Genomic DNA, 23,993 nt, shown 5'->3' with positions numbered 1-23,993 from the left:
GTGATGGGTATTTTTATTACCTGGGTTATAATGAGGTAGATAGATAGATAGATAGATAGATAGATAGATAGATAGATAGATTCATTTTCCAAACTTACTGTTTCAGTTCATTTTCTTTTGCCCTAATAGAATACCTGATATTGAGAAATTTGTAAAGAAAGAGGAAAATGTAGCCTACAGATCTGGAGGTTGGAAGTCTAAGATATATGGCCACATCTCCTTGGTTTCTAGTAAGGGCCTTGTGGTGCTCCAGGCGAGGCAGAAAAGCAGAACAGGTAGATCATGTGGAAGAAGCAAAATACAAGAGGTCACCTGGCTTTATAATAACCCACTCTTTTGGTAACTGATTCTATTCTGACAGACCAAGGGTAGCCCAAACACCTCACCCTACCCACACCTCCCAACACGACCCTGTTGGGAAAGTATGCCTCGAAGTGAGTTTTCGTGGAGACAAACCATTCTCAAACCATGGCACTCACAAAACTGTATGCATTAATTATGTGTTTTTGTTTATCAATTATACCTCAATAAATCTGTGGGAAAAGGTATGTGTAATAATTCTGGTCTCAATATATAAATAAACAAGTAATAACAAAGTAGAATACTATTTACAAAGAAAAGAAAATTCACTTTGCTCACTTTTGTGTTCAGTGCATTTGATAAAGATTATAGAAAAATTGCGAACAGCAAAAAAAACCACTTTAAATCAAGGGACGCAGAAGGTTTAGGACTCATGTTTCAAATGTTTACCAGCCTCAGTGGTAAAATAACCTTAGGTTGCTTAAAAATTAAAAAAAGCTGGTACTTGGCAGTGAGAGAAGAGCTAACATGGAAATAAAATAATGAGAAAAGTTTATACTAGGAAGAAAGAATTTTAAGTGCAGATATACAGGAAAATACAGTTTGTGGATATCATATGTTTTATATATTTGATATATATGTTTATATTAAATATGCACACAAGTGGCATAATGTTTCACAAGTTTATTAGGGTTATTGGTGATTTTATCTGCGTTTGGATGGATGGGAACAGATCGTGAAGGCTCGTGTAGGCTGTAGCAAAGTTTGAATATTAACAACAGTCTGTGAGAAACCAGTGGAAAGTTTTGTGCGGGAGCATAGCACAGAAAATCTATGCTTTGAAAAGTCTAGTCTGGTACGAAGAGTGGATTCAAGTAGGAGGCCGGAAAAAGGAGGACACCAGTAAGCAATCATCCTAGCGAGAGATAATGTTTGAGATGATAGTAGTGCCAGAAATACTAGATTTCTGGCTGAACATAAATGGGAATTAAGAAAGAAAAGATACCAAGAATAACACAGAGATTTTTGGTTTGAGCTAAACAAAGCAAACTAAGAAAGGAGTAATTTTCTTGTTGAAGGAGGAGGAAATTTTGCATGATATTACATTAAGTTTCTAAATTGCTGCTACTTGTGGGTGTAGGTAGAGTTTAGATGGAGAAATAGCACATGTATTTGAATAAATATCATTTAATTTTCTAGGCTTATTCTATACTTGTGATAATAATCATTTTAAGATCAATATGAACATAATTCTTCAAAGAAGTGAATAAACAGGCTCATTATTTTGTACAAAATTTTCTGTAGCCTCATATCTTTTCTAAATTTTCATTAATAGTGATTTCTTAAAATAGAGAAATGAAATCTGATTTTATGTCATAATTATATATACTGAGACTTATGCCATTCCGTCCTTGAAGTACATAATCCAGATTACTTCATACTTTGTAATTTTTCCCCTCACTAGTTATTTCTTCAGAAGCAAAGTAACTGAGCTGAAGTTAATTAATGAATTAATCCAATTTATGAATTAATCTACTTATAAGTAGCCCTCAATATTACCTATCCTTTGCCTTAAAATAATCTCTGAATATATGCTTGCCAATACGCTGTTCTCTGTGATGCAGTCTGTTGTGGTCAAGTCGCATTGAAATACAGAGAAAATGAGGGGGCTGGGGATTTAGCTCAGCGGCAAAAGCGCCTGCCTGGCAAGCGCAAGGTCGTGAGTTCGGTTCCCGGTACCGGAGAAAAACAAAAAAACAACAACAACAACAAAAAAATACAGAGAAAATGATGACGTGAAAGGTACGATGATTTTAAATTGGATGAAACACAGTGGTGCTGATGGTTTTCTTCTCCAAGAGAAACTATTAAATAGTAGTAGCACTTTTCTTTCCTGTTAAAGTTGCCTGACTTTAAAGCAAAGGAGAGGGAAGTGCATTTGGGATACGTAATTACAATGTAAGTTGCTCTTCCCCCACAACATAAACACCAGTCGAGCAAACATCTCTCCTGAAGTTTCACGGTCCAGCCAGGTGTAACAGATGAAACCTCTGGTAAAGAGTGGTCATAGAATGGTAAAGTGAGAGACTACCATGCTCCGTGTGTATTTGTTAGTCAAACCATTGTGAAAACTTTCAGGTTCTATTCCAATTTTGAGGGCATTAATATTTTCAAAGGTAGTTTTTATGACAGGTGGGGCAACTTGATATAATAGAGTAAGCGTAGCTTTGAGCCTGGTCTTTCTGTTCCTCCTGTTAACTGCTTACCTTCTTGAAGTAGCAGACAGTGTTCCCTTTCTTTGAACCTCATTCCGCTCATCTTCATTTAGGGACTGCCTTGCAGCGTTGTGTCTTGCAAAGAGAGAATACATACAGAATACTTGTCACTGGGTGGGGCATAAGTATTGCTTGCTTATGGACAATCACCGTGTAGATTTGGAGGGTCAATTCAGTACCTTATTCTTACAGTATTCCTTGATACTTATACAACACGTTGGTACTTGTCCGGGGTACTTCTTGGTAAGCACCGTTCGGAGTTTCTGAGCAGCTTAAACTCCATTTTACCCTTCTGCACAGGCCTCATTCACCAGTGTGTTGAGTATGGTAGACATCTCACACTATCGTGACAAAACCTGAAAAATAAAACTTGGGAATAACATTCATATGACCAGAGAAGTGACTCTTAGCCTTGAATATAGAGGGAAGTCTCCTGGAGTGCTCTTAAAGAAACTAATATCTAGGTCCCACTCCAAGAGACTCTCGTGTAATTAATATGAAGTTGACATCAGAGGTTTTCAAACTGCATATTTTCATATCTAGAATAGAAAATAAATGGGCTGCACCCGTGAATGCCAACCACTCTGAATAAGGAGTGGAGGAAGGCAGCTGGCAGACAGAGAATGAAGTAGGTGCACACAGAAACAGGGAGCCTCATAGGGCTTTCACTGAATTTCTAACCCTCCCTGGAGCGCCGTCGTGCTTGACAGTCACGTGACGCTTCTCCCTTCTCGTAACCACCACCACCCGAGGTAGTTCACGTTGCTCACCACTAGAGAAATCCATTCCAACCTGGAGGTCAAGAGTAAAACGAAGGTAGGAAAACACTTTATTATAGGCTCAATATAGCAAATAACTAGGCTGACCAATCTTCACGTCATTTCACATGACTGAATTATAGAAGGCATACGTTTATATAATACCGTAATTTAATAGCTCAGAGTGGGAATACTCACTATTCACACTAGATGGTCCTTTGGAGAATCTTTACATTAAAACAATGGAATAAAGAACTTTTGTATATTTGAAATAAATTCCAAATAATTACTTCATTTATCCTGATTGTCACATTACTGGAAATTGATACTAAAAATAAAGTGATTACCCAAGGTGATTAGCCTAACATACTTAGTAATTTTGTGAGCATCTTTCCTGCCCAGTTTTATGGGAAAATTAAGTTCAGCAGGAGATGCATACATGTAAGCAAACAAGAAAAGAGTATGAAAAAAAAAACAAAACAAAACAGGATCCTTTGTGGGACACAAGTGAACTTTCTCAGTGGAGATGACAGCTAGACTGACTGTTGAAGACTTAATTTGAATTTTCCAGCTTTAAAATAAGATAGAAAATAATATCCTATGTCCCTTCTTATAAAATATAGCTGCAACGTATGCATGCGTTCATAACATGATTCAGCACAAGAAACTGCAAGAAAGTAAATGAGTGGATGCATAGAATATATAACGGAGTTGTAGGCGACGTTAGGAAGGGTAAGGATGAGAGGAGCCCAGGTTAAAGTCAAGATCATGTGATACTAAGAAGTTTTTGCTTTACTCCGTAGACAGTGAAGGCACTGGGGATTTGCAGATGAGAATGAATTTGAGAAAATGTAAGTGTAGCCCATATAAATATGGAACCTCTTGTAATCTATGTCATCAAGTTAACTTTTCGAAATGGTATTTTAAGTGACTAAAATGAGGGATGATCAAAACATATAATTTGTGAGGGTTGGTTGAAGAACATTACCTAGCAATACAGAAAAAAATTTATATATATATAGTTGTGACTTGGCCACTGAGCTTCTTAGAGGTATCTGCTTGACCTCCTTTTTTTTTGTTGTTTTGTTTTGTTTTGTTTTTCTCCGGTACCGGGAACTGAACTCACGACCTTGCCCTTGCCAGGCAGGCGCTTTTGCCGCTGAGCTAAATCCCCAGACCCTGCTTGACCTCCTTTGATCTTAGTTTTCTTTTTATAAAATAAAGCTTTTAAAGTAGATCATTTCTTTGATTTTTCTAGTTATGTAAATTGTCAACTTTTGGGAATAATAATACACCTGGAAAGATGGACTCAGAACAGTGTATGGTGGAGGCTAACAAGCAGGCTGTGCACCTTGATCTCCACGTGGTGGGATGTAGAGTATCACTGGTTCTTTTTGAAAACTGTTTTAGGCGTGCTACTGGCAAGAAAGAAAAGGCACATCCTTCAATGAGACACAGTGAACTCACATAGCTAGTCAACAGTTTTCAAGGAGAATTCTAGGAATGTGTACCAAGCAAAGGAGCATCATCTCAAAACCTGGTTTGGGGAAGCCCGAATACCCACATAGAAAGGAATTAAGTGTCAACGCTTATCTCACACATTATACAAAACTATTACTTCAAAATAGATTAAGGGTGAAATGCACGACCAGAAAATGCAATGAAACTATTAGAAGAAAATATAGGAGGAAGCTACATAATGTTGGTTTGAGAAATGACACAGGTTTGATTCCCAAGGCAGGCAACCAAAACAAAAATAGACAAGTAAAATTACACCGAACTAAAATACTTCCGGAGACAACTAGCAATGTACAGAGACAACCTGTGGGCCGGATAAAACATTTGCAAGCCATACAACTAGTAAAGAATGAATATCTAAAATATATAAGGAACCAAAATAACTCCATAGCAAGAAAGCAAAACAAACAGTAATAGACATTTCCGGAAAGAAGATATGCAGGCTCGCAAGCATATGAAACAATTTTAAGCATTGTTAATCCTTGGAAAAATGCAAATTGAAGCCACAATGTCACCTCATACCATTTACATGGCTATTATACAAAAGATGAAAGATTACGCATGTTGGTGATGGTGTGGATAAAAGGGAACCCTTGTACGTGGTTGGTGGAAATAGAAGTTAGCATAGCCATTTTGCAAAACTAAAAATAAAATTACCATATTATCTAGTAATTGCACTGTGCATATTTACCCTGAAGTTTTGAAACTGGTATTTCAAAGTGATGTTTGTACTCCTAAGTTCATAGAAGCACTATTCACAGTAGCCGAGTTACACTTCTAGAATCCCACAAGAGCAAACTCTTAAGAGAAAGTAGGATGGCAGTGATAGAGTAGAAGCGGTGGGGCGGGGAGATGGGAATGTAATCGTCAGAAGGGAAAGAATCTCAGTTGAACTGGAAGAATTCTTTGTATCTATCAGACAGCATGATAAATATAGTTAATAATAGTGTTGTACATTTCAAAACTACTGAGAACAAATTTTAAATGTTCTTACCACAAAAAATGTTATTTGAGGTGATAGAGATGTTAGCTAGCTTGATTGAATTATTTCACATTATATTCATAAATCAAAACATCACTTTGTACTGCACAGCTACATACAATTTTAAATTGTCCATTTAGAATAAAAAATACAATTTCAAGGATTATTTTAGCATACTCTTAAATCTACTTTTTTCTTATAAATTAATTTGTGTTAATTATTGACAATTTTGAAAACACAGTCAACATTTTAAAATTAAACGTTATCTGGAACTCCAATTCCACAACATGATTCTGGCTAGCATGTTACACTGTAACTTCTGTGATAAAGGGTAGACAAAAGTATACAACAAACCGAATACACATATGTGTATTTCTCCAGAACTTTGTGTTTACAGATCCTGCTGCCTTGGGGCTGGGGATTTAGCTCAGTGGCACAGCGCCTGCGTGGCAAGCGCGAGGTTGTGAGTTTGATTCCCGGTACCGGAAAAAAACCAAAAAAAAAAAAAACCAAACACACAGATCCTGCTGCCACACTCTTCTTTCCTGGAGCACATTATAAAGACTGCTTTCAGGACAAATCGTCTTTCCTTCTGTGCTGTTTCTGATGCGAGCATAGCAGTCTTTTCTACAGTAGAACTCGTGTAGAACTGCCTCGTGTTGAACACCTATGTTCTTTTTACATCTGTTATTTGCTAGCACTATTGAATGACTGGAGAAATAGCATCTTATGAAACTGGAAACCCAGGTAGCCTATTTTTTAGGTGTTATTCCTGTTTCTATTTCGTTTTCTTTCCATTTTTATTAGTGCATGCTTACATGACATGATGATCACATTCTTCACGGGGACTTCGCCCATGCGCAGGAAACATCTTGATTCATTTTTTCATCCCCTTATCCCCCTTCTGGCAGAGCAGTACTCCGTGCTAGGTAAATACCACATTTTCCTCACCCATATATCTGTTCATGGACATATAGACCACTTCCACGATTTAGCTACTGTGATCTTTAACTCTGAGATACAATTTAAGGTTGAATTTGATGTAGGAACGCAGCATACATAGCTAAAGATCTTGAAGTCTCTTGGAAGTCTCACTTTGGAGGTGGCCCCTGGGATTTTGGCGCTCTGTGATGAGAGCTGAAATTTGAGACTCTTGAGTTCCCCAGGCTGCAGGCTTTTCCATCTCAGAGAGGTAGGTGTGGTTTCGGCAAGGCTGTCTCTGAGGTTGGGTAGGCTGGGTCCCCGTAGTTCCGCACTAAGGCAAAGAGCCGTGAAGACAACACCAAACGAAGACCTGCGCGTGTGACAATCCTGTCCAGCACAAGTGCAAACTTGTCCTATACCCATGTACATCACTGGCCTATTTATAAATAAAAGTGTATTCTATGAGAACCTGTTTTGTGTACATGTTTACACTGCATTTGTTGCTTACTGTAGTGTGTTTGTCTTTAGTGTTAGCTTTGAATCTTAAGAGAATTCTTACAAAATTTATGTAAAACATTTCCTTTCTCAGTATTGTCAGTAATCTTTTGAGAACTGTAGATCAGTGCTTTCTTTATTTAAAACTACATAAAGTAAGCAATCCGAATTGAGTTATCTGCCTCCATGGGCTGTTAGCCAATACCATATATAGCTGTAATGTTGACAAATGAACAATTATCTGTGATATTGAAGAGATTAGATGTTTACGTGCATAGGCGTAAAATAGAGAGGGGAGCTTCATCTCAGCCCATAGGGTCAACAGTACCGTGTGCATTTCGGCTTTGGGCATCAGGCACAAGGGTGCCCAAGATTATTTCCACGTTTGTATATAAGAGAGAAGGACTTTTACATCTTCCCCAGTATTAGCTGGCTTCTATGTCTGGAAATTCTTCTCTAATGTAATCTAAAGCTATCTTGATTCTGTATAAATTATGATTACACAAAGCTAACAGAATGTGATCAGGGATGGTTCTCTTCTGCGTCCACCGCTCATATACCCACATGGACACACACACCTATGTGCATACCTGAAATTGTAACCCCTTCCCTATGTTATAAATACTAGCTCCTTGTCTACAGTCTTAATAGCATTGCAATTTCATGTGAGGACAGGATAAATTATATTCACAACCACCATGTCCAGTTCTCAGAAATGTGTCTTGTAGGTCTGAGGATGCAGCTCCGTGGTAGAGAGATTACCTAATATACCTGGGTTTGATCACTAACACCAGAAAGAAGAAAGGAGCGGGAGGGGAGGGCAGGAGGGAGGGAGAGGGCTGTGGAGGGAAGGAGGGAGGAAGGGAAGGAGTATATCCCTTGAAATCTAGCACATCCCTGGCATAGAAGGCCTGCCATAACTGAAGGCTGGATGCCATCTGGCACCTTTTTACCAGACCAGAAACACAATAGTCTTTCAATTTGCAAGTTGGATGCCTATTTACATATTAAGTGAACTTTGTTTTGCCTTACAAGTCGTGGAGGGCTGGAAATAATTTCTGTGCAAGTCATGGAAATCTTTATCTACAAAGACACACTTCTATAAAATTAAAGCTGCTCAATATTCTTTTGAGTGATGATTCACAAACGAAAGGAGTACTGCTTTTGAATTAACGAGCCCCGCCCATTCAGGGGCTGCTTTGGCTGGGAAAATTCATCATGTGTATATTCTTCAGCATGATCTTCTATTTAGAGACAGAGAGAAAAAGGGAGGAAGGGAGAGGCAGAAAAGGAGGGAAAGAGACATAATTTAGCAAGCACCCACCTTGCTACAGTGTGACCTGTATTATGCATAAGAATTGTCATTAAATCATTTCAGTAATCCTGGAAGAAAGCATTATCACGGCGATCATCTAACAGAAGTGAATGTACAGTTTTGAGTGATAGTTGAAGATCCCAACATACCTGTTTAGCACCTGTTTGGTTTCTGAAAACAAAAACACACACACAACCGATATCCCTAGTACTCACTAGTGCATTGCCCGCTTTCCAAAGGCGATGTCTCCCTGTGGCTTATGATTTCCTGCACTTTCCAGTATCCCTGAGGTGGGAAATCAGGCACCCAGCGTTCCCACTGCTGTACTGGAAACCATGGAGTGGAAAGAGGGGCATGCTAGGTGGCACTCCTAAAATGGCGTAAATTGTAGTGAGATTACTGGAAAGTGAATTTAGGCCCTCTGACTTGCTGTTGCTTGTATCTCTGAGCAGTAAGACGTTTTCATAAATTAAGTAAAAAGAGACTGGGCTAATGGAAGCAGGGAGATAAATTCTAAAATTATTCCCTTTTGTGTTTGAATCTCCATATGTTTTAAATAGTATTTTGTTTAATTGATTTTATTTCTGTTAATAGTCTATACTGCCTTTTAAACTGGAAAAGGAGGATAATTACATGTGAATCTGCTTCACTGCTAACTGGCTTTTGGCCACTTTTCATCATTGTAAACAGAATGATGCGATCTATATTCATTCAGACGTTATGTTCGTTCTTGTAAAAGATTATGCGGATAATTTATGTATGATGTAAGAGCAATTATTGGCTGTTTGTCTTTTGCAGTCGCAATATGGAGCATCAGTTCCTGCCCAGCCTGAACTACCCCTCTTTTACACTCCTATTGATCTGGTGGACATTAGTGTGGAAATGGCTGGACTGAAGTTCATAAATCCTTTTGGTCTTGCTAGTGCGACTCCAGCTACCAGCGCATCAATGATTCGGAGAGCTTTTGAGGCTGGATGGGGCTTTGCCCTGACCAAAACTTTCTCTCTTGATAAGGTAAGGAATTGTTTCTGAAGTCATATTTAAATGCCTGGTGTATATTTTAATTAACACATGGATAGTATATTATGATTTTTGACCAAGATATAAGAATTTCTAAATTATTTGACAGAGCCCATCATTAAACATTAGGCTTTAATGTTTTTATTCCATCTGTCCCACGGAACAGTGTGTATCAGTAGATATTCTCCATTTTGTATTGTCTAAGAAGCATCATAATATAAAGATGATACTTCATTTAGTAATTACAAACTCTTGGCCTTTCTTTCTTTTTTTTTAACCAGGGATCAAACTCAGGACCTTGCGCTTGCCAGGCAGGCTCTCTGCCACTGAGCTATATCCCTGGCAAGCTCCTGGCTTTTTATTAGATTTGTTCTTAGTTGACACGAGTTGGATATTTTCTTAGGATACCATACGATGTTTTCATACATGTGTACGTAGAGTGATACTTAAATCAGTTGAAATGTATTTATCTCCTCAGATTTATCATTTCTTTCTGGTAACTTTCATAATCCTTTCTTCTCGTTTTTTGGAAACTGAGCAGATTATTTTTATAGTCACCCCGTTGGGTAATAGGGCACCAAGCTCCCTCTCTCCAGTTGTACCTGAGTAGACATCGATCGCCGTTCCCTGCTGCTCCCTCCACTTCCTCTCCCCAGCCTCTGTAGCCACCCTTCTGCTCTCGGGCTCTGAGATCAGTGTTCCCAGCTTTCCCAGCGCGTGAGATCGTGTGAGCACTTGTCCTTCTGTGCCTGACTTACTTCCCCTAATATTAATGATCTCTGCTTCCATCCTCATTGTCACAAGTGACAGGTTTTCACATTTCCATGCTGAATATTATTCCATCACATGTGTGTGTGTGCGCGAGATACTCACCACCTTTTCTTTATCTGCCCATTATGGACGGACGCCAGCACTTAGGCATTTCTGTTTCTGCACTGTGACCGGTAGTGCTGACGGGGCGTAGGAGTGCGGATGCCTTTCTGACATACTGGTTTTGTTCCTTAGGCTATGTGTCCAGTATTGGGATTCCTGGATCATGTGCTTGATTTATTTTTGAATTTTTCTTTTGATACTACTAATTATTTGATGATTTGGGAAATGTTTAAATGAAGATGTGTATGTACCTCAAACCAAAGTTATACAGACAGTGGATTTAGTTTGCAAAAATTCCTGAGATTTAATTCCCGTAAGGAAAAATCTGTCATTATAATCTATTGATGTTGGAAAGAAGTTTCTTGATGAAGTTTTGGGTTTTTTTTTTCCTTGATGAAGTTTTGAAAGTCTTTCACAAATGCATTTCCCCCGAAACATATATCCTGAGTTTCATGTTGCATTATGACTTTGTACTCATACCGGAAGTGGACATACTTAGAAGGAATTGTACTGCACATTAAAGTTGAAATTAATTCTTTAAGGTACATAAATCATATAAATGCGTGTTTTCAAAGTAGAATGATTTATGCAATAGAAGGTGTCATCCTTGTACTTATTGTCTTAAATTAGAAAATAGCAGATGAGTTCAGTATTTTTTAGGCCATTTATTGATAAAATTGTAGATGTTAAACTTCTCGCTGTATTCAGCACTAGCTGGTAGTTAGCAATAATTAATGTATAAGAATGTGTGAATCTATGACTAAGAAAAGATATCATTATTTAAATCAGCCTTATCCTTAGGCAAAGAAAATAATAGAGAACAAACATGCCCCATTAAGCACTTTCTCTCCCTCTTTTTTCTCTTACTGGGATCAATAGCTGGCATTATTATGGCTGAAATATTATAGCTGTCTTATTCTGGCAGCTTTACAAGAGGCTATACCTAACTGTGATCAAGAAAATCTAGAGAATGCTTAAAAGTTAGAAAAGTCAAGTCAATGCAGGAAAAATATTTCTTAAAGATTTTTACATTTCAATATCAGAAGAGGGGTTCCTTTTCCAAATAAATCAGGTATTTAGGAAAAGTTCCATTAAAGTGTAAAAAAGAATAGAGTAGACTCGACTCAGGTTTAGAATACCATGAATCAATTGTTTACAGTCTTGCAGAATATTAATAGTATATTTGTCTTTGTTTCAATTCATCCTCTAAGAATCCGTAGGAAGCTGTAATCAAATGTTTAATCTGTTGTCGAAAACAGTCTCAAATAGCATTTAATGATTATATTAGTTGTGCTACTTTAAATACATATATGTAAACAGAAAAAGCTGGTTAATCAGGAAGAAGTGAAGAATTACGGTGAGAAAAAAGTATTTGCTTTGAATTGGCTGTTTTCTTGCTTTTAAAAAACTGAAGTCTGATTAATCAGAAACATGTCTTCCCCGTACTGATGACATGCATCGACTTGTGATCCTGAGTTTTTCAGTAGCCTTGCAGCAGGTCCCTTAACAGGATCACCAGCACAAACAAATGTGTAGGGGCTGGGGATTTAGCTCAGCGGCAAAGTGCCTGCCTGGCAAGCGCCAGGTCGTGAGTTCGATTCCTGGTACTGGAAGAAAAACAAAAACAAACCAGCAAACAACAAAAAAAAAGCCAAACAAATGTGGAGGCTAACTATTGGGTTTTTTTGCTAAATTCTTTCTAAACCTCAAATCTCAATTTAATCTGTCAATTAAAAAGTTTGTGATTAAGAAGGGACCTTCTCAAAATTCCTATTTTGATAGTGGGTACAAAAATAGCATTCAAAAAATAGTGTTCAAAAACTATTTTAGGAAACACATTTGTGCAGATTGTAATAACAGAAATAATCATGCCACCTTACATTTATAAAACCATTTTCAAAAATGATTACTTCCTGATATGAGTTTATAGAACAGTCCATTTGCCTCATAGAGAACTCTGTTTGGTTCTCTTATTTTGTCCCTAATTAGTGATTAAACCTGTTTTGAATATATATTTTCATTTTAAGAACTTCTGTGCTTTCTCATTGGTGAACTGCTGAATGCAACATTTGATGCATGTTTTTCCCACAGCCTTTCACCAAAGGCATCTATTAAAATATTATATGTACTATACATTTGTGTGACATTATAACATAGCAACTGAGATTAGCCTTGTTATAATTTATTATGCCAATTCAAGAATCTATTTAAAATGTATTAAAATTTAGAATCTTGACATTTGAAATTTGGATGATTTTAATATGACAAAGGTTAGTCTATGGAGTTTTGTTATCATATGAAATATTAATCTTTCACAATACAGTTTTGATGAAGTGCAATTTGCCGAGCCTGCATATGATAAAGAAATTAAATGCTTACCAAGGGAGTTCAGTAAAAATTAGAGCCCTGCCTGAACATCTGCTGGAAATTTTATTATCCTGTCCTACTGACAGCGTGACTCCCTTGTTTTTCTAGATTGACAGCTGAATATTGCACCGATTTCTGCAGCAAATTCGTTTAGGTGAACTTTGTTTCCCTTTTTTTATTTTTTTGGGGCAGTTCAGAACATGCTTTTGATTTTCATCCTATTTTTTTTTTATACTCTTGACATTTGTAGATGCCAGATTGAGGTCTAATACGCTGTAGCAACGATAGACCATTGACTTACAGTGAAATGCCAGTTGATATCTCAGTAAACAGAAATATTATTATTCTTTACTGTGTAGTCTGTATAAAAGCTGTAGGTGCTTTCTTTAGGGAGGCAAATAATCAGATTTTTAATGTCAAATATGAAAAGATCTGTGTTTGCTTTTGTGTTAAATAACATCAAAGGTTTTTATTAACTATATTCTTCCTTTACAAATCAGTCTAAGACTGTCCTAAGATAATCAGCCTGTTTTTCTCGAGATTCTGTTTATATTTTATAGGAGTGATAAAATAATATTTAAAACAAAACTACAAAATGATTTTTCTATATAAATATATATTGGGTTCAAGTTTAAACATAAAAAACGAGAGAGAAATCAGCCTGTCAGGCTTGATTAAAGCTAAATTATCATGACAAAACAGAGAAGTGCTCCGTTTGACTGGGAATATCAGAAATGGTTTGGATATCACATGAAATGACCCCTTGACCTGTGTTCACATTATATTGATAGGATAGATAAAAACATTTTGTTTTTATTAATCATCTCCATAAATTTTGTACTGTCAGAGAGAGCTATGTAGTATGTGTGTATGTAATGTGTGATTGGTTTTTAAAAAGAAATTACCTTGAATGAATATATTTTGTTGTAACAAATCTGGTGATTAGGTACATGTATAATGGGTCTCCCTCAGTACAAAATACTGAAAACCAGAAACCCAAGTATGTTTAAGGTTCTTCATTATTTCTTTGGAGTCAAAGTATTGATTATAGCTCTTTGTGTAAAATACAGCCTTATACCACATAGCACAATGCTTAATTCATGGGAAGGATTTGATAAATATTTGATAAATATTCATTGGCTAAGTGAATAAATACATTTTTGGCACCAGCCTATTGAGTTATTTTTCCAGTCTTATGAACAGATAGTTATCACATAAAACAATTGACTGTTCTGAGTATTGATCTCAATCAAAGGAGAACAGGCCAATTTAAAATTTTCCATATCCTGTGTTGCTTTGTGTATTGCATCTATATCTGTCTAAAAGTGAAAATGTCAGTGGAATTTCTGCATGCATAGATTACATCTTAAGACTGAGGTATCAGATAACCATTTAAAATTCGGACAGTGATTGAGAAAACAGTAAGGATCAGATAATGTCAGGAGCGGACTTAGAGATCATCTGGCCCTGCTGTGTAACCTCTTCTTGAATGCAAGGGATGTGCTAGACCCTCAAAGCCATGCAGCCTGCTGTATCGATGGAAAGGTGTATTTTAGAGATGTATCTGTTTTTTATCCAAGGCAGCTTTCTCATAACTTTATCCATGTTTTATGTATAGTTTTGCCCTCTGCAACGGCATGGGATAAATTAGTGTAAATTGTCAGTACAAATGAATTGTTGATTTTTAAATGCAGTGTGTGTTTGGTGAAGTAAATAAATACTTCGGAGAAAGACTAACAGATGCTGAGAGGAAGATGATGTGTGGAGAACTTTGGCCAGAGAGACGCTACTCTCCCAAAACCAGTTCGAAATCAGTATCTTGGAGATGTTGTTGGGTACTGTAGGTTATTGCTGCTTTTTGCTGCTAGTGTTATGCTCTTTGTTCATGACAGTCTGTGCAGTTCTTAGAATATCCAGGCTAAATGTTTTTCCTAAGTTTTATGACATAATCCTCATAATATCCCTAGAGGATAGACAGGTTTTTTTTAATCAGATGAAGTAATAATCTGAGATCGTTAAATTGCCCGGGGTTTCATGCAAAAGTTATGTATGTGTCTGTGTGCTGGTGATCACGCTCCTTGGCAGTTTAGGTTGAGCTCTTATGGACAGCTCTTCTGCGCCCCAATAATTATGTCTGTGGAGATCATCGTCCGTTTGCAGCTTGGTGGATACCTGCAGACTGGCAAGAAGTTCTCACTAATAAGTGTAAAGACTCAGGGGGGATTATTGTAATTGCTGACGGGACTCAGCCTTACGTTTTGTCTCTTCGTAATCTCTCTCATCGTATGGGACCTGGATGTAAGGCAGGGCAGTTGGAGCTTGATAGTGGCGTGGCAGTCTTTGCGGAGAAGAGTGGAAGCTGAAAGGCCCGGTCAGCCCTCACCCCGAAGCACCTCCAGTCGCACTCCCCGTATTCCCCTGATGAAAGCGAGTGTCGAGGTTGGCTCACGTTAAAGAAATGGGTAAATATTTCTCCTCGTTAACGGTGAGAAGACTTGCGAAATTGTATCATAAAGTGATACGAGTTCAGAGTTTGGCCACTTTTGCAAATGGCTCTCACCTGCCATCTCGTGATAGTAGTGCACGCCCCTCCGTGTGCAAAGTGCCCCCACTCCTGTCGGAGACTCTGACAGTGGCGTCCAGTCATGGCCTCAGTTTTGGTACCCACGATCTTATAGTACCTTAGGTCTCAGTGCAGCTGGCTGAGTGCAGCGGCCTAGCTTCTCTTTCCCCAGCGTTCTTCGAAGTGGGAAGACAGATTTCCCCACTATAACCAGTATAAAAGTAATGTTATCAAAAGGTGGTCTGGAGAAGGAGGCGGGAGGGAGAGAATGCGATCAGAATCTCGTGCGGATATTGTCAAACCCCAGGTCAGTCTAATTGCTGTGTGTCACAAACGTGTCTGAGGGAGGGGAGCGCAAGGGGACAAAAGAGATGAGAGCTGTGGGGTACGCGCACAGACTCCCCGCGGTGAGTGTGATTACTACTGCTGCAGACACGTACTAACACACAGATACAGATGTAATTAACAAAGATAAATGGGCGATAACAAAGTAAAGAGCCCCACCCTGCACGTTTTCATCACAAATAGGAAGCGGAGAACGCAGAGCAATCACTTGTCCATAGCATTTTGAATTCAGCTTGGCACATATTTTCAGAGCTTCCATCCCCAAGAATGGGGGATGATTCTTGTTGAGGATCCTGTGTTTCTTGATAGTGGTTCCTTTAGGCATTGCTCTGACCTGCTGCCGCCTCTGCCCTCTGGGCTATTCATTCTGAGTTATCCCCCAGTCACTGACCCCTACGTGGCCAGTGGTGTTCCATGTAGGAGGCTGAGTAGGTTTCTCATACGTTCCTATGCACAGAAAATTCAGGGTCCCTATTCTCCCTTTACTTGGAATTGTACATTTTCATTCCAGCTCATGGTGATATCGTAATAAGACTCCCCTCATTTGTTTTAAATCTGCTAAGGGCTGACATCACGCTGCACTCGTAGTTCTTTATGGAACAGACTTCTTTCCACCTTAGGTAGCATATGCCTTGCCACTCTGACACACCGTTCTTTGAATCTTTGAATCCCTGCTGTCTTTGGAGATTTTACTAAGGTCTGCCTTAAATTTTTTGGAAGTCTTAACAAATTATCTTTCTGTAGCATTCTTCACGTGGTCTTTGAGAATCTTTTTCTATCTAGGAGGCACTCATTCTGAAGAATAGCTTTGTTTTCTAACCCCATGAGGTCTGAGCTCCTTTGATTTGCCAGAAGTTTTGCTTAGCAAATTAAATATGTTCTTCTTTAGCCCTTCTCCCCTTACACCTTATCATACTTGGGTAGAAACACTGAGCTGATGCTTTTGATTCTGTCTAGAGATTCCTTAGTCAGATCTACAAATGCATTTTCTGTATTCTAAATTATCACCAGCCAACCTTCTTCCCAGTTTTTCTGTCACCACATAATGTGGTCTGTTCTTTCCCAGTCCTCAGTGAATTTATTTGCACAGCACCTTAGCCACTACTAGCTGTTCCCTGTACGTTCTTCAAGTCTTTACTGACAGTCCACACTTGGTTTTTCAGCCCTCTGCCTGCCTCGCAATCTCAAATCCAGTGCCACCCATTTTAGAATTTGTTATGCTGGTGAATGTAACTGATTCCCATATAATTTGTCTATTGCTTCGTATAGAATCACTCCGTAACTTAGTGGTGCAGAAGGCCAAGAGTCATCTGTGCCTCTCTCTAATTTGGCCGTGTGGCCTGGCTCAGCTGGGCTGGCAGGCTCTCACTCATGTCAGGGCTAATTGTCCTGACAGTCCTCTTGGTAGTGGGCTGGTGGCTGTCCCTGACGGCTTAGTTCACATGCCTGGGTCCTCAGCTGTTATTGCTAGACTTCTATTTCCGTATGGTTTATCTTCAAAGGACTGCGCAGAGCTTGTTCTCAGTGTAGGAGGACCAGCTCCAAAACGGCAAGAGAAGAACTTGCAGCCCTTTCGGGGCTGAGGCTCTGTAGTTGTGCCGTATGATTTTCATTGTATTCTGTTTGCAGAGCAAGTCACAAGGCAGGATCCGAATGAAAGAGCATGGAAATGGCCCTTCCCATCAGAAGACTCAAACCTACCGCACAGGAGTTTGAACCAAGATCTTTGATACAAATCCCAGTTGTAATACTTCATTCTTTCAGAAACTCATTACTTCAGGTCTAAAGTGAAGGCAGTTCGCAAGTGTGCTGGAGACCTCAGACTCAACTGGAACAGGCACGTAGGGCTTTCCTGTGGCTAGCAGAGTGGCGCCTTTGGACGCTTGTATTTCTTTCTTTCTTTTTTTTTTTTTTTTTTTTTGGTTTTTCTCCGGTACCGGGAACCGAACTCACGACCCTGCGCTTGCCAGGCAGGCGCTTTGCCACTGAGCTAAATCCCCAGCCCCGGACGCTTGTATTTCTATTGAGAAATGCCAACCATGTAGAAATTTCAGAAAGACAGAGAGAAAGAGAAAGGGAGCGAGGGGCTGAGCATTTTAACTTGAAACCACCTGAGAATTCGGTCGTTCGCTACCGTTTTCCCTGTGTCACTTTTCTCCGGCCACACCGGCCCTCTTTCTGATCCCGAGACGGCACTTTGTACCCCGTCTAAGAGTTGCCCTGCTGTGGTGCTTGGTGTTTACTGTGTCTGCAATGCTCGGCCTGTGGATCTTCATGTGATTGGCTCTGCTTTGCACTTAATTCTCAGATCAGTGGTTCCGTCCTCAGAGAAGCCTTGCCAACCATTCAAACCTCGGGCTCTCTGTGCTACATTGGTTGTTTTGTTCTCTAAATTTCACTTATCACTATAAGAGTAACATGCTCTTGATCATTTATTTTCTTACTTAATTTTTTGTTCTAGCCGCTTGAAACAGACTCTGTAAGAAGGATATCGTCTCTCTTGTTCAGTTGGCATGCCCACTGCCAGAAAGAAAACTGCCAGATAAGTAGGTAGGAAGGACGCACTACATACTTGTTAGGTGAGTGAATAATTACAGCATTGTAATTTGAACCACAACGCTGTGTGACGGCGCCTCAGTTCCTTGGGGACAGCTGGCATGTCCTACCCATAAGCCTTTTCTCTTTCCTTTCTAAGGAGTCCCGATCTCCTTCCCATAATAAGGGTCGCAGACTTCGTACCACACAGGGTGTCTCTTCTCCCATGTGGATTTCAAGAAACTTGTTTCGATCCACAGTATCTGAAATGAGAGGAGGTTGTGCCTGCATTTGTACAAGCTGCACAAATTGCTAGCACCTCCCAGCCAGACAAGAGTGAGGAATAACATTTTCAGAACTATGGGTGCCAGAAATGACATTTTAAAGCTGGAAATTTCTTTACAATGATATATAATATTTTAAGGCCTGGCTAATTTTCTCTGTATTACAATACAGAACATCACATTAACTTCAGTAACTTGTTACGGAAGGTCCTAGTAGAAACAGTGGTCTGTATTTTTAAAAGATTAATTCACATTTATTAATTCACTTTGTTATTATTAAAAATTTCTAGAGTGCTATATCATGAAATTCTGTTAGTCAATATTTGTGCAATGGTCCAACGTATTACTTCCAGTGCTGTCATTCCAGCTTCCAGTTTTATACATAATTAATTTCTATTTATTGTGTAATATTGTTCTCCTGATGTATGCTTGTACATTAACTAAACAAATTCCATATAAACTAATTTTCAAGGCTTAAAACCAAAATAGGTGCTGTACTAATGGTTTGTCACCTGGCTAGGTTAATTATTATTTAGATTTATTTTTTGAAAGTCATAAAATTGACACATTCTCATAATGAATAAATGTACTAAGAAGCTGCAGTTCCTATGTATTCGTACTATGAGAGATTTCATCTGTATGTTCACAACCACATACCAGGTTCTGGGTACCATAACCTGAATCTCTCCCAAAAAAGTGGATGTATGTGCATGCTTGCACACTCATTCACTTGTGTGTACACATTCAACATGGAAGCCAGACCTTCCAAGTTAGAATCTAATAAATACGTTGTTGTCTTGCCTCAAAGTTCTCAATTAATCTGTTGACTGGCTTGCCATGTTTGCCAGACTTAGTTTGTTAAATAGAAAATGTAAATCAAGATGTTTTCAAACTCAAGTTAATGAATACACTTCTAATATTAGGTAGAAAAGCTTTTAATTGCAGCCGGGATGATATTTTTACCATGCACACTGTTAAGGTTACTTACATTGTTCCAAATCATATTTTGCATTTTATTTCAAATTTGGGCTCAGTGCCTGTGAAGCAGACGAATCATTTTTTGGTACCCTTACATCTTCACCTCTTTTCCGATTCAGGCTGCGATTTCACACTTGTTAATTACTTAATCATTTTGGTAGAATGGATGAGGTGAGAGTCAAATAGACTTTTTAGTAATATAAATTGAAGCCTACAGTTCTGATTAGTTGGTGTGTGAACCTGCCTTGTAACGGAAAATGCCTTTCATCTGTTAAGTTTCTCTCTTGCTCTTTCTTTCCTCCTTTCCCCTGCCTTCACTCTTCTCCCTTCCCTCCCCTCCTTCCCTTCCCTTCTGTTCCCTTCTTTTCTCCCTCTGTCCCTCCCAAGCTTTCTTTTAAAGCAGCAATTAGTGTTAAGGTTAATGGAAAATTCTCCTAATTATGGCTGATGGAAATTTCTTTACAGTATGGTTTTGCTGCTTGAGAAACGAACGTCGCTGTTGCCTTCTTTCACATTATTCTTTTGTAGACTTTAAATTTAACCGGTTACAAACCTGCATATTCTGGGTATTTAGAAGAGACAGTCTTTGGCTGAAGTTAACTTGGATTGCATTCATCATGTTTTCTTTACCTTTGTATTTTCTCTGTCATTTTTAGGTATAAGAGTTAGACTCAAGGTAACTTGGCATCTTGTCCTAATGCCCCATGTACCTTTTCATTCTCATTTAATGAAACTTCTGTTAGGCACTGGCTTCTGATATGCGTGTGTGCACATGTATGTGTATAGTCTTCACTCTGAAAAACTTGAACTTTAATCCTGAAGTACACAGTGTACACACAAGACACAGGACTCCTGAATGCTGACAAAGGCAACAGGAATTCAGAGGCTAAAACTTCGTTTAGGAAGCCGTATTTTCCTTTATTTTTTAAAACAAAACCAATTTCACATATGACCCCTGTCTGAGTGTGAACATCCCCAGTCATGAGAGGGTCACACATATTTAAATGTTAGCATAGTATCTCCCTAATGGGTAAGTGTTACGGAAAAATCGGGAAAGGCCACCGGACTAGGAGTGCGGACGCGGTGGTGTAGATGGTGGGAACATGACCAGGCTGTCGGTGGAGACTCTGGCGACTTCGGTGTGGGACTCACTGCTGATTGTGGTGTAACTCTCGTTCACTATTTTTAACAGCAATTTTTACTGCTCTCCCCACAAGAGCTCTTTTCTGAGAGAACCGGCTTCAGGGTTATGTTTTTGCAGGGATCATCTACGTTTTAGTTTTAGCATTCTTCATTCAGAGGAGGACATTTTTTGCTAACCCGATGATACTGATATGATACATACATGTATGTGTATAGTCTTCACTCTGAAAAACTTGAACCCTAATCCTGAAGTACACAGTGTACACACAAGACACAGGACTCCTGAATGCTGACAAAGGCAACAGGAATTCAGAGGCTAAAACTTCGTTTAGGAAGCCGTATTTTGTGGCTACACTCATGTCTTTCTTTCCGTATACTGAACTTTTATAGAATTTTGCTGAATTGACATCAGCTGGTGTGGATTCTTTAGAAGTTTTCCCTTTTTTGCCTGACTGTGAGGCGTTTTGCCTTGCCTGAATGTAGGTGGGGACCTGTGACCTTCAGGCCCTGCACGTGAAGGGGTCCATAGCTACCTGCATTGACAACCCCTCTGCTCTGCCTAACAGGACAGTGTGATTGGAGCGTGTAACGTACCGTTCAACGGTGTGATAACTAGTAAGCTGACAAATACTACTACCAAGAGAAGCCGGTCAGCATTCACAGGTGAATGTAATTTTGTGCATCTCTAATATTCTTCAGGAGACATGCTTTTTAAAAAATAAGCTATTTTCTGATAGAAACTTGAGCATTCTTTACAAATCCTCCCTATCACTTTGGAACTCCCCTCTGGTGTTTCAGAATCTTGGTCACAGCTTGCTTAAACGGCTCATGAGACTACTGTGTGCTTTAGCTTTTCTCTGCTGAGAGCTGTTTGCCTTTCCCTGTGTAATACGGTCTAAGATGAACTCGCATCAACTTACTTTAATGAGCCTTTCATTGGCCCTACAGAAGAGTCTTGCATGTCCTTTGTCCTAACAAATCCTGAAACGCAGGGTGCCCACCATAAAGGCACGTCTCTTCTGTCTACCGGGGCTTCCGTCCAGTGCCTTAACCGCTCGGCCGCCCGGGGACGGGCGCATCTCTTTTAGCTGATCTTTCTTCACTAACCAACGTGGACCTCACCTTTTAGATGTGTGAAGCAGAGCAGGGCAGTGTGTGCACCACTGTTTCAAAAGGGAGAGGAAAAGGCAGCAGGGCTGTCGTGCAGACGGTTCGAAAGGGACTCTAACCCCCGCCTTGGGGCTTGAGGCAGCAGCAAGCCCCAGAACACGTCATCAGCACCCTCAAAGGAATCATTGCATTAATCACATGTACCCTAACTTTGGCGTCTTTATTAAAGTGAAGCACAGAGGAGTTCCCTGGGCTAAGTTTTGTCAGCTACCTATTTCTGCACAGAGAAATATATTTTTGTAACTTATTTCAATATTTCTGAAGATTTCAACCAAAATGTACGTTTTAATATTTTCAATATCCATGTCAAATTTTAATTATGCACAACATAATGACATGAAAACACATTCTTAAAATACTTACATGTCATAAATCTCTTACGCTGAGATGTTTTTCCTAGACTTGTGTGAATGGCGTGTATTTTTTGTACTGAAATTCTTTCTTCTTTTTTCTGTATTATAAAGGAAAAATATAACATATCATGTAATCTGAACAACTAATTTGAAGACAACAATATGCAATATAATAACCATTGTCGAATTCCTGCCATTTTGTTTAGTAAAGCTCTGTATCATTTTGCATGTAATTTTTTAAATAATATGGCAGCAAGGTTTAGTCTAGCTCTCCCGAAAGCATTTGTCAAAATGGAATTAAATATGCATGAATTTTATTAGGTATAGTACCCCTGGGAGGAGATGTGGAGGAAGGTTAGGGTAGCCATAAGCTAGCGCGCAATCTTGTCCCCGAGCGAAGAAGCAAGGAAGAGGATTTGAAGCAAAGTATTCAGGAACGCCTCACAGTCTGAGGTCACTGGCAAAGCCACTGAGCAGCCCCCGAGTCCCCGAGGTGGGGCCTGCTTTGTATCCCTGCTGCTCAGTCATCGCCCGAGCGGGGAAGAGGAGCTGCAAACGTGCAGGACGGCTGGCACAGCACGGCAGCTGCAGCCCTTGCTCCATGCAGGTGGAATTTTGCGCCTTTCCCATAAGGATGTAATAATCTCTAGGGGCTGTGTTCTAAAACCTCCAGTGAGTGCCTGAAACTTTAGTAGCAAACCCTGAATATGCTGTTTTGTGCCATACGTATTCCTACGATAGAGCTTAATTTATAAATTAGTCATGGCAACATATTTATAACAATAACTAATAAGAACAGAACAATTTTAGCAATGCACTGTGATACAGGGCTGCGAATGCCGTCTCTGTCCCTCTGGGAGTATCTTTCTGTAACCTGCCGCTCCCTTCTTTTGACCATGTGAGATGGCATAATGCCTGCATGGTGAAATAAAGAGAGGTAAGTGACATACGTGTTACGGCATCGGTTAGGTTACTGCCTCGATATCACTCGAACACAAGCACAGAAACGCTATGGCATTCGGGACCGTAACAGAAGTGGCTACTGAGTGACCAAGGCAGGGGCAGCGTGTACAGTACGAACGTGCTGGACAAAGCGGAGATTCACGTACTAAGTGCAACGAAGCAGGTTGGCAAGAAATTTCATCACACTGCTTAGAGCGACAGACACATGAAACTTCCAGTTCTGTATTTTTAGAACTATCCATGTAACTTTTTGAACTATGACTAAACATGAAATCATAGAAGTTGAAACTGTGGGTAAGGAGAGACTACTCTGGCTCTTCTGTAATGCTTGGCATAAGACAGGCATTGGCCCCCTAGGGGTCTAAAAGAGAGAACAAGCAGGCGCTGGCATTGCATTTTGAAATATCCTGATTACTGCAAAGAGAAATGTGATTGTATCATAAAGTGAAAAGACAAGGCCTACTTGTAGGTAGGTGGCTAGAGAGATAAATTTAACTCTTAGATTTCAAATTGTTGTCTTCACAGTAAATTTTGTAGGAGCCATTGAAGTGTTATAATGGTCTCTTTGATTTGAAGAAATTGTTGAGGGTGACCTCGTTTCTAAGCAATGTACCCTTCAGCAACTGCTCTAAACTTCACTGTGTTCATTTAGAAAATAAGACTATCTATGTATTTCCTTTCTTACAGTATTCTGCCGGTGCTCAGGTTGAATTTTTCTAAAAATAAAAGGAGTGGAAATCATTGTAACATGTAAATGGCCATATCAGTAAAAGTTTTTATTCTTGTCACTAGATTGTATGCCAGAAAAAACCATGAATTCTTATATAACCC

General features: G+C 39.2%; 1 protein-coding gene across 1 annotated transcript in view; it reads left to right on the top strand.

The window, feature by feature from the left end:
- The window catches only part of Dpyd (dihydropyrimidine dehydrogenase), a gene marked incomplete at its 5' end in the record, with an annotated part of 793,723 nt that overhangs the window by 382,300 nt on the left and 387,430 nt on the right, over positions 1-23,993 (top strand). Inside the window, one exon of the mRNA XM_005389092.1 lies at positions 9,367-9,582. Within this exon, the coding sequence (XP_005389149.1) occupies positions 9,367-9,582 (216 nt within the window). The remainder of the gene's footprint in view (positions 1-9,366; positions 9,583-23,993) is intronic.

Source organism: Chinchilla lanigera, unplaced genomic scaffold (genome assembly GCF_000276665.1).
Source record: "Chinchilla lanigera isolate Chin_1 unplaced genomic scaffold, ChiLan1.0 scaffold00034, whole genome shotgun sequence".
In the NCBI taxonomy this organism is placed as follows: Eukaryota; Metazoa; Chordata; class Mammalia; order Rodentia; family Chinchillidae; genus Chinchilla; species Chinchilla lanigera.
Note: the sequence above shows the minus strand (reverse complement) of the source record. Positions and strands in the feature narration are given on the sequence as shown.